Below are 10,784 nucleotides of genomic sequence, written 5' to 3'. Positions count from 1 at the left end.
TAGCTGCCATTCTATTAATGTTCTGAAGATCAACCAATTTATTTTCTTTATAAAACTCTTTAGCTTCAAACAGTCTGCGTTTAAAAGACTTTTTACTATTTCTTTCCAAAAAATATTTATGGTGTAGTTGTTTTAATGCTTCATATATTTTTTTCTTTTTAGGGGTAATTGTACTTCTTGATATCTTACACTGCTGTAATATTTTCAGCGGTGTGATATTTTTAAGGGAAACACCTAAAAATAAATGTGATGTTAATTTCTTTATTCAATACTTATAAGGTAAAATCTATTCATTATATTAACCTTCGTGTAGTGGCATTACTGCGTGAGGGACTTAGTAGACTTTTTTTTGATGTGAGTATTAAACAATTTATTGTAAGTACTAGAATGTTTCAGTACCTTCATATATCTTTGTTAGATTTTAGCAATAGGAGATTATGAACACAGGCAAGCTCCTATTTCTAGTTTTTAGACCCAGCTGGTCTATGACAGGTCGAGGTCTATGACCAGGACAGCTGGTCGAGGCAACTAAACTTATAAAAAACTCTAGTATCACTATCACTAGAAGCAAACTGTTTTAAAATTTTATAATTAATCATATTAGAGAATGTTCACAAATCTACTGATGACAATACAAAATATAAAATTTTAACTACAATTACCTTTTAAGTCCTTACTTTACCTACACAGTTACCGTTTGGTAACTGTGCATAATTGTGTTTTGCAAGTAAAAAGTTTCATAAAGTATCTCAAATGATTGAAACATGTGTGTATATTGTCGATTGCCGTTTGGTAACTGTGCATAATTGTGTTTTGCAACTAAAAAATTTCATAAAGTATCTCAAATGATTGAAACATGTGTGTAGATTGTGCATCTCTACTTGTTGAAGAACTTTCAACTAAAACAAAAAGTTAATATAATAATTTATACCATGATTCACTTCAAGTAAAATAATTTTTATTATTTATATACCAGGGTTACTTACTTTCTGTTACATTTGCTTCCACACACAACATTGAAATACTTCTAGGATGTAGATTAGAAGAGGAATCTAAGTTACATAGTACTGCCGGAATTGCCAATGAAGTAAGCTGTTAGGAAGAAAAAACTGGATATCGAAACTGAAGTGGAAGATCAAGTAAATAGAGCAAGAAGGGCCGCAGGCTGCGTGAATGAAACAATATGGAGAAATAAAAATATCGGGAAAGAAATGAAAGGCAGAATTTACAAAACAGTCATCAGATCAATAATGACATAAGCGGCAGAAACAGGACCTGACATAGAGAGGACAAAAAGGATGTTAGAAACAGCAGAGATGAAAACACTAAGAAAAATTGATGGTAGGACACTATGGGACAGAGCTAGAAGTACAAATATACGACGTAGATGCAAGGTGGAGAACATCAAGAACTGGGTAAAAAATAGTAGAGTAGAGTGCAACGATCATATAAGCCGAATGACAACAAATAGAGTAGTAAAGACGGCAAGAGACGGTTCCCCAATACGAAGATGATCAGTAGCAAGACCACGAAAACGATGGAACGACAACTTACTAGAGGCACATTGAAAAATAGACAGAGTCATATTTATATAAAAAGAAGTAGATGAAGATTTAATTCTTGATTATTCTCTAAGGTAATATCTTTGAATTTTCTCATTAAGAAAAGTTTTGAGCTTTATTGTTATCAATTTATCAGTAAATACTGACCACTACAATTTAGAAACGATAGAATTTGTAATTTTTTTTCTATTTTTCAATAATAATTGTATATTTCTCTAAATTAATGTAAAAGACATTGTCAGTTAAAACCGTATTTTTGCTTATCTTGAACAGTACTTCAAATATTGGGAGATTTGCTATTAATTTTTTCAGCACAGCGGACCGTTTAAGTCAAAGCTTTCATCCCTTATACAAAATAGTTGCAAATTCTTCTTACAAATAGTTTGAATATGGATAATTGTATGTCGCCTTCTCGCGAGATTGTCGTACAGCAGATGTTCCACACGAGCAATTTTTGAGTGTCTTTGTTTACAAAGAAGCCTTTTGAACTGCTAAAAAGATAAATAAATCTATATTTATTTTCATTGCAACAGTATAAGTTATTAATTAATATCACTTAGTACTAGTTAGTACTAGTAATACAAAGTCAATATTTTTTAATTATTGGTAAATCCAGTGTTATCTGAGATAACCTTTACTCTCAGTTAAAGACAAGGAAAGTATAAAGCAATTATTTTGTAATCTCAATCAGAGAGACCAAAAATGGCGGCGATTTTGAACACTTTAATGCTATGCATATTTTGTGCGGCATTTTCAACAGCAGTTTATGTAGATGGCTGGGGAAGCAGCTCTAGCTCAACAGCAAACAGAAATCCTCAAAGTAAGTTCAGTTCAACTATTTTTTTTATTTTTGGCTTCGTAATGTATGACTGGTCGCCATCTAATTATTTTTGCGTATCGTAGATCAGTTCTCTCCAATAAATTAACTTTCTATGCTATATACCCTTAACAATAAGCTGATTGCTTATTTTTATTAAACATACCGAAATATTTCTTACTTCAGGAAACTTAATGATTATTTGCACTTGTTTTTTTATTGATTTATTCGTCTCCAACCAGTCAAAATTGGAATTTTATTCTTCGTTGTGTCTTACTACCAGTAAAATTAGTAAATTGACTTAAGATGCCACAAGAAAGTAGCTTCAGAATAATATAGGTAAATACTTTGAATAAAATCCTTTGTATAAAAAGGTATATAAAAAACCCAGTTGGGCTATGTTAAATTGGCAAAACGTTTTCGGAATAAGTATTCCATCATCAGTACCAAGTTAATACATGGATGTAGCCACTAAATATGGGGTTACAAACCCTTTAAAAATTGCTAATTGAAATTTAGTTTACATAATGTCTGTTTTACAATTTAGATGGTAAAGTTACCGTTGGATTGGTAACATGGCGACATATGACTCTGCAATAAGTTGCAAGTCCTGAGACGGTATGTCTACGAGGACTTCAATAAAGCAACTGAAGTTGCTTTATTGAAGTCCTCGTAGACATACCGTCTCAGGACTTGCAACTTATTGCAGAGTCATATGTCGCCATGTTACCAATCCAACGGTAACTTTACCATCTAAATTGTAAAACAGACATTATGTAAACTAAATTTCAATTAGCAATTTTTAAAGGGTTTGTAACCCCATATTTAGTGGCTACATCCATGTATTAACTTGGTACTGATGATGGAATACTTATTCCGAAAACGTTTTGCCAATTTAACATAGCCCAACTGGGTTTTTTATATACCTTTTTATACAAAGGATTTTATTCAAAATTTTTAATATATGGTATACAGCCAAACACAGGAACTTAGTTTCCTTGTGGATTTTATAGGTAAATACCTTGTACCAATATTCACAATAGTTTATCCAGGATCACACAAATCTTTTTTATGAAGCCTTGTTTATAAAATTATTTTTTTAGAAGATATTTTCGTTCTATCATTTAACGATTTGTCGATACTTTTTTAACATAGTTGCTGATTTTGAATAATAATTTAACCATATCTTTGTATATTTGATATGTATCATTATATGATTAATATATACTTGCAGCTGCCACTTGGGAAAAAATATTCCAAAGCAATACCCGATCATCGGTACTTCCCTTGTTTAGACATGAAAATAAGTTATATTACATGGGCGTACAGTTTCGGGTAAGTACTAGTTTATAGTACGATAATATCTTATCAACTAAACTAAACTAATAGCGCAGCTTATATATACAAGTTATTATGTAATAGAATAATCTGGAATAGTCCACCTCTATTTTCGCTTGTATCAGCGCCTCGGTCTGTCCACTGGTCGATAGATCATGAACATTCTAGAACACATATCATCATCTCGAGATGCAACCGGTATATGGGATATGTCGAAATATGGATGTTCGTTACACTGCTCCTCTCTTAGATACGAGTGTCCCGATCAGCAGCTCTAAATGTAGGCCCAGGATGCCGAAATCTACAGGACTCTACAGCTCTGCATGAATCGTTCAGAAAGAAATAATAGTCTACTTTCTTTGAAGGACACGATCTCTTCGGGTTAATGCAACACACAGTACTTCGTACGCCGGTTTCTCGGAAGATCACTTTAAGCATGCTTCTGACAATCTTCCAATCCAGATTTTCTAGTGCATGACCTATCTTGGGTAAGACCAAATTCTTGATGTCATTATTGCACACGATTTTCTTCAAATTAGTTAGAGTACGCCATATATCCTCGTACCTTGCCTTGTCTGTCTACGACTTCCTGATCACCATATACAGCAGAGATCAAGGACCATCTTCTAATCTCAGTGCTCTTCCAACCTTAGGCTGCTGATTTCTTAAGTCGTCTAAACAACCGAACTTTTTATAGAATACGGACGAGATTCTTTTAGTCATCTCAAGGTCTTTGGCAAACAGTGGGCTAGAGAGAAGTTATGCGAAACACTAAAAATATCCTGCTGAACTTTTGTGGTCACGCTGAATCTAGTACTCTTTCTCTCTGCGTAATTTGACATACATTCATTAAAGCTTGGTCGCCGGTCATCTTTGATATCATGTTGGAGGGTTCGTGCTTCTTCTGTTTCATTTGAGCCAGCATATGGTGCAAGACGATTTATGTGAACTACTTTTGGTTTACCTTTCGGCAACTTCTTAATTCGGTATATTACGTCATTTCTTCTCTTTTTAATTTCATACGGACCTTCCCATTATCTTTGCAGTTTAGAAGACAAGCCTCGACGACGTTGTGGATTATAAAGCCAAACAAGATCAGATTTCATAGCTTTCATTCTTGCATCGAGAATCATATTGATCTTTTATTCTGTCACTGGCTGACTGGATGTGTTGTCGGGCAAGTTCATGAATGTTGTTCATTCTTAACTTCAGGCGGTCGACATATTCTTCGCTTGCTACATGTTTTTCGGAAAGTCTGCAGCCAAACTCTAGGTCTAGGTCTAGGTCTGGCCTGTAGTTTCATTAACGGCCGAGTGGTAGGCCATTAGGAATAACTGAATGTGCTGGTCAAAATCTCTTTGATGTTTTCATACAACTTTGGACAGGTGTTCAAAGGACCCATCGTTCGGTTCATCCTCTCGACCGTTCCATCTGATTGAGAATACAGAAGTGTCGTTCTGGTCTTATTGGCACCCATCAATTTACAAATGTTTTGGAAGAGGGTTGACTTAAAGTTTCGCCCTTGGTCGGAGTTGATCTCCAAGGAAACACCAAATCGGCTAAAGAATTATTTAACAAGTACCTCTGCAACGGTAGCAGCTTCTTGATTTGGTATCGCATAGGCCTCAGTCCATTTCGTAAAATAATCCATGGCTACCAGGATATATTTATTTCCATCATTCGTTTCTGCAAATGGACCTGCAATGTCGATTGCTACTCTTTCCATAGGACTACCAACATTGTTCTGTTTCATGGATGCCCTCTTTTAACCAACTGGACCATTACTGGTTGCACACAGTTCACATTTCCGGCACCATATTCTTACATCATCTTTACAGTTCAATAGAACCGTTCCCGAACCTTTTGCAGAGTCTTCGTAATACCAAAGTGTCCACCTGATGTACCGTCATGCAACTGACGCAATACGTAATACTATTATATATATATTTATATATATATATATATATATATATATATATATATATATATATATATATATATATATATATATATATATATAATGGCTATACACCCCCCCAGCGTGGGGTTAAACCGCGAATGCTTTCTAGATCCTATTTCTTGGGTGGATCAGTCCCTTTTTTTATGTTATCTTCTTGACGATATCTTTCCATTTTTTTCTGTCTTTTGTTTTTTCTCTCCATTCTGTGACTCCTGCCTTTTGGAGGTCTTCTTCAACTTTTTGCAGCCACTTTGATCTTGGTCTTCCCCTACTTTTTCTTTCTCCTGGATTCCATTCTATCGTTGCGTATGTCACCGTATCATCTCCTGCTCGCCCAATGAGACCTAACCTTCTAACTCTGTATTGCTTTATTTTAGTCACGATGTCTTCCTTAAGTTCTTCCTTAATCTCTACATTTGTTCTGCTTCTATATTCATTTTTCTCTGTTCTGATTGGTCCTAGTATGATTCTCATAATCTTTCTCTCTGCTATTCTTAAGTCTTCTTCATCTTTTTTAACCATCGTCATTGTTTCTCCTGAATATAATAATATTGGCCTAATTATGGTGTTATAAATGTTGATCTTAGTTTTCTTAGTCAGTGTTTTGCTTTTAAGTAATCTTTTGTTTGCAAAATAAGCTTTATTCGCTGCTAATATTTTTTCTTTTATGAGACCGCCTTAGGGATACCATAAATCAAAAGATGGCAACACGTTGCCATGATCCGAAGAGAATGGAGACGAAAACAAAGAATTGTCGAGACAAAGATGATGATGATGATGACACACATATGAGTGTTCTTACATATAAAGATTAAGACATTATTTAGCATTTATCAAAGCAGTTATTTTGCAATGATACTATCACTGAGATTCAGTTACTAGCCGTTCCTTTTTTCTTTTTGTCATTCGGACTTAATACCTATATGGTTGAATGCTTTATAGATCCTTATAAATATTATTATTTATTTATAATATTAATTAATAATATAAATATTATATTATTAAAATATTAATTTTTTCTTGCTATATATTGGTCTCTGTATTAAATTAATTTTATCTTTTTTCAGGCAAGATGGCAAAACGCTTTCCAATTTTGCGAATCACTTCATATGAAACTTCTAACAATACATTCAGACGAAGAAAACGAAAGAATTCATAAATACATTAGAGACGCCAGTAAGTTTTATATATTTTTCACATCGTTTTCAACAACTTCAAATTATTATAAACCTTTAGATAACAATACAACACAATTTCTTTACTAAGGTTTCATAAATAATATGTAAATATTTTGACAGACTTGGGTTACTTTGCTTATATCTCTAAAATAAGACTCGGAGCTTATTAAAAAAGGAAAAAAAAAAACAATATTTAACCAATATTTATACCTATTGTTTGGAAATCTCAATAAAGCCTATGACAGATAACTTGTAATAAGCTTGGGACAATCTAATGAATTCACCAATTAAAAAAGCTGTGAGACAAGGATGCTCTCCATACATTAATATTTATTAGCATTTATTTGAAACATGCATTTAAAACACGTTCTAGCAGCAAAGTTGAACAGGAACTTTAACAAATTGATATCTAAAGTATTTTAAATTATATTTAAGTTAAATATGTCGCTTATTATTGCTCAAGTCCATATTACTGGTTTCTTGTTCTAATTTTAGTCCAGAGTTTGACGCGAATAATGTTGGAAACTTTCAATGTTTTGTTACCAAGATTTAGCTACTTAGGATTTATTTTAAGATGAACTTCTTTGTTAAAATCGGTTCTGACAATTATTGATAATGCAATTGCTAATGATTTTTTTCAAGCTGAGCAAAAGAGGATTATAACGCAATGATTGTCATATTTATTAACACATAAATATAGAAACTTACATGAATTTTTAAAAAATAACAACTTTTTTATCTTTCAGGCAAAGGTTCCGAATACTGGATCGGAGGTACCCGTTTGGTAGATGGATTCAGCTGGGTATGGATGCCATACGGATCACAAATCGACTACACTAAATGGTCTAACGGTCAACCGAGTGACATTAACGAAAAATGTTTACAGTTATGGATTACTGACAATAAGTTAACATGGAACGACCGTGACTGCAACGCTGAATTCTACTTCATCTGCGAAAGGTACATGGACTCGAATAATAGTGGACCTCCAGGAGCATCACTTTAATGGTTTATATTAAGTTGCGTTAATTATTTGTGTCAATAAAAGATAACAAATATTTTTATTCTCTTTGTCTTAGAATTATTTCAGAAAGGACATTTTTTTTTGAAAGCCATTTGTGATCGAACCCATAGATAGTGGCTATAGTAAGATACCACCATAGCCACTGAGCTGCCGTTTACATACACGACTGGCATTTAGAAAGTTTGTAAATTGTAAGAAAAATAATCCAATTGTATTTTCCCCTATATTCCAGTCGTCAGAGACGAAAATGCCACTGAACCTCTAAAAATCATACGAACAAGCTGAATTTTGCTGAGAATATTAATTTTGGGACACCAAAAAAGATGCAAAAAAGTTCACCACTTGTACTCCCGGGCTTCCTCCTAAATCCCCCCTCAGAGTGGATTTGGATACTACGATTTGTTTGGTCTATATAAGATCGGGGCATTTTTTACAATAAATTTCATAAACTCTCTGCGGTTCATTTGGAATGTTCTCTTTTATTGATGGGACAAGAGATGAACTTACCAGCTCACTAAATCATATAGCAATCTACTGCTATGTAAGAATCGTCTTCTTTGTGATTTAACATTCCTTAAAGCCTGCCCGAGACAATAAAGTCATTTCCAAATTTCTAAAACTCAAACACCATACTTCTTCTTTTTCTATCTCCCAAAATCTTAGAAAGGCCAGTTTTGCGCTATTCATTCCACTAGATGAAAACTAGATGTCACAAATATCAATATTTTCAACTTACTAATCTTATTAATGCTGCTTTTATGGTTATGTCTCAGATTATAAAAAATAGCGAAAGTCATAATGATTGCTAAACCAGTAACACCTCCCAACGAAGTTTCTTCGTACAGACCGATATCACTACATCCTGTAAAATCGAAAGTATTCGAGACGCTCCTACTCAAAAGAATGAAAACAATTATTGAAACGTAAAAACTTGATTTCAACACATCAATTTTGCTTCAGAAATAAGCACGAAACAATTGATAAAGTGCATAGAATCATAAATATCATTAAAAAATCATTAGAAGAAAAGAAAGTATGTTGTACTATATAAGCTAAAAACATTTATGCCCAAGCAATATTCGCAAAGTTTACAGTCCTATATATCTGAAAGACACTTTGGATTAAACAAGAAAACACCTATTGAGACAGAAGAGAAATTAGAGCAAGAGTTCTGCAAGGTAGCGTGTTGGTCCTGGTTCTTTATTTGCTATACACACAATGATGCCTTTGCTTTGCTGACGATACTACCATTTTACATTTTAGCGATAGATGACACTAGGGAAGAGGCAATAACAAACTACAAACAGTAGTTAACAAAATACATCCCTGTACAAAAAATGGAAAATTAGACTGAACGAAAATACAGTTCGTAAAAATTAGCTCTGTCTTTCAGTTTAAACTCTAGCGATGCGAAAAATAAACAGAGAACGCATTCGGAGTAAAGAAGATAGCAAATGCGTTCGGATTTTAAAATTATTTTATTATGGAACTACGACTGGGGGAGGGTCAATTGAACTCAGTAGGTATTGACATTTAAATACTTAGGAGTAATTATTCCACGTAATAATATGTGAGGAAAATTATAGATTTTTATTGTTTTTAGAGATGAAAAACATTGTAAAAAATTGATATTTAGAAATCAAATTATTAATAAAATCATTTCAAATTTTGTTTGCTTCTACAGTAGAATAGATTTATTTTATTTCATTACGATACACATATAAAATACGCGTTTGTAGCAAGTCAAAATATAATTTTAGTAGTAGTATAAAACATAAATATACCAGGGAATTCTAGGTATGTCCTTAACAAAACAAGAGACAGTAATCTGGCTATTAGAAAAGTGACAGTCGTTAAAATTTCATTGTAAATTAAAAAGGTATAAAAAATAGTTTTGAAGTGAACAAGAAATAAATAGAAATATAATAGGCAATTAGGGAATTCCAGGTATGGCTTTAACACAACAAGAAAAAGTAGTTAGGTAATATAAAAATTTGGAATCCAGGAATGTCCAAATTTGAAAAGTAGTAAAGTGGCTGTTAGAATAGTCACAATTTTTAAAGATTTATAATATATAAATGGACATTTAATTTTATAATCAAGTTAATCTTCCAAAACCAGAATTTTATTAATAACATAACTAGTTCATTTTTGAACTAAAAAACCAGTTTAGCTTCCAATACACAACAAATAATTTTTTGACGAGATTTTTTTACGATTATAGATTTAAAGCTTCTAAAGCCATTGAATGAAAATTTACATATTTATTGGTAAATATTGCTACACCTCCCTGAATTTTTTGAGCGAGTTCTAGAAAAGGATGATGCAGCTACGTAGCTGTCAAAATTAATGGTTAACACATTGATTACAGGTTATGTTGCTGGAACCATGTAATTTTTCACTTTCACTGCACCGTTCTACACTTGCAGCCACTTATTTTTACATAATTTAGTAGATGAATATTAGTGAAACTTGTCAGAAGTTTGAATGATAAAAATAGATCAATTATTTCGTTCTTTTTGAGCTTATTTAGCTCCGCCGCTAAAATCACTACTTCTCCGACGACCATCATCTTTTCTTTATATGATCATTTTAGCATTGTATTCGCTCCGTGCGTGACCATGGTAGGGGTACTTTGAAACGATGCCAGCGTGCGTAGCGGCGAAATATGACAAAATTGGCCCTAACTTTTTACGCATAAATTTTATCAAAAATGTGTGCAAATACATATTGCGTATTTAATTGTGCTAATAATAGCAAAAATAGTAAGTGTAGTTTTTATAGGTTCCCAAAGATTAGATATAAATTAGAGAAAAGAAAAAGATGGATCCGTGCTATTAATATGAAAAAGTAAATATCACATACCTTCATTTTTATGCAATTGAAATAGGAAAAATTTAAATAA

General features: G+C 32.9%; 1 protein-coding gene across 1 annotated transcript; it reads left to right on the top strand.

Moving 5' to 3' along the window:
- The first annotated feature begins 2,172 nt into the window (after positions 1–2,172).
- LOC140447445 (C-type lectin mosGCTL-7-like) lies at positions 2,173–7,913 on the top strand. The gene is made up of 4 exons (XM_072540093.1): positions 2,173–2,382; positions 3,614–3,714; positions 6,745–6,853; positions 7,602–7,913. Exons 1-4 carry the CDS (start codon positions 2,265–2,267, stop codon positions 7,859–7,861), a joined length of 588 nt encoding a protein of 195 aa, XP_072396194.1. The 5' UTR covers positions 2,173–2,264; the 3' UTR covers positions 7,862–7,913.
- The last annotated feature ends 2,871 nt before the right edge of the window (positions 7,914–10,784 follow it).

The sequence above is a fragment of the Diabrotica undecimpunctata genome, chromosome 8, assembly GCF_040954645.1.
Source record: "Diabrotica undecimpunctata isolate CICGRU chromosome 8, icDiaUnde3, whole genome shotgun sequence".
NCBI lineage: Eukaryota > Metazoa > Arthropoda > Insecta > Coleoptera > Chrysomelidae > Diabrotica > Diabrotica undecimpunctata.
This window is presented reverse-complemented; position numbering and strand designations above follow the sequence as displayed.

What these genes read in the sequence shown, in the direction of transcription:
- LOC140447445 (XM_072540093.1), top strand. Translation starts at nt 2,265, where the DNA reads ATGGCGGCGATTTTGAACACTTTAATGCTATGCATATTTTGTGCGGCA. An exon ending in AGCAAACAGAAATCCTCAAA is followed by an intron (nt 2,383 to 3,613) that starts GTAAGTTCAGTT and finishes ATATACTTGCAG; the next exon opens with CTGCCACTTGGGAAAAAATA. An exon ending in TAAATACATTAGAGACGCCA is followed by an intron (nt 6,854 to 7,601) that starts GTAAGTTTTATA and finishes TTTATCTTTCAG; the next exon opens with GCAAAGGTTCCGAATACTGG.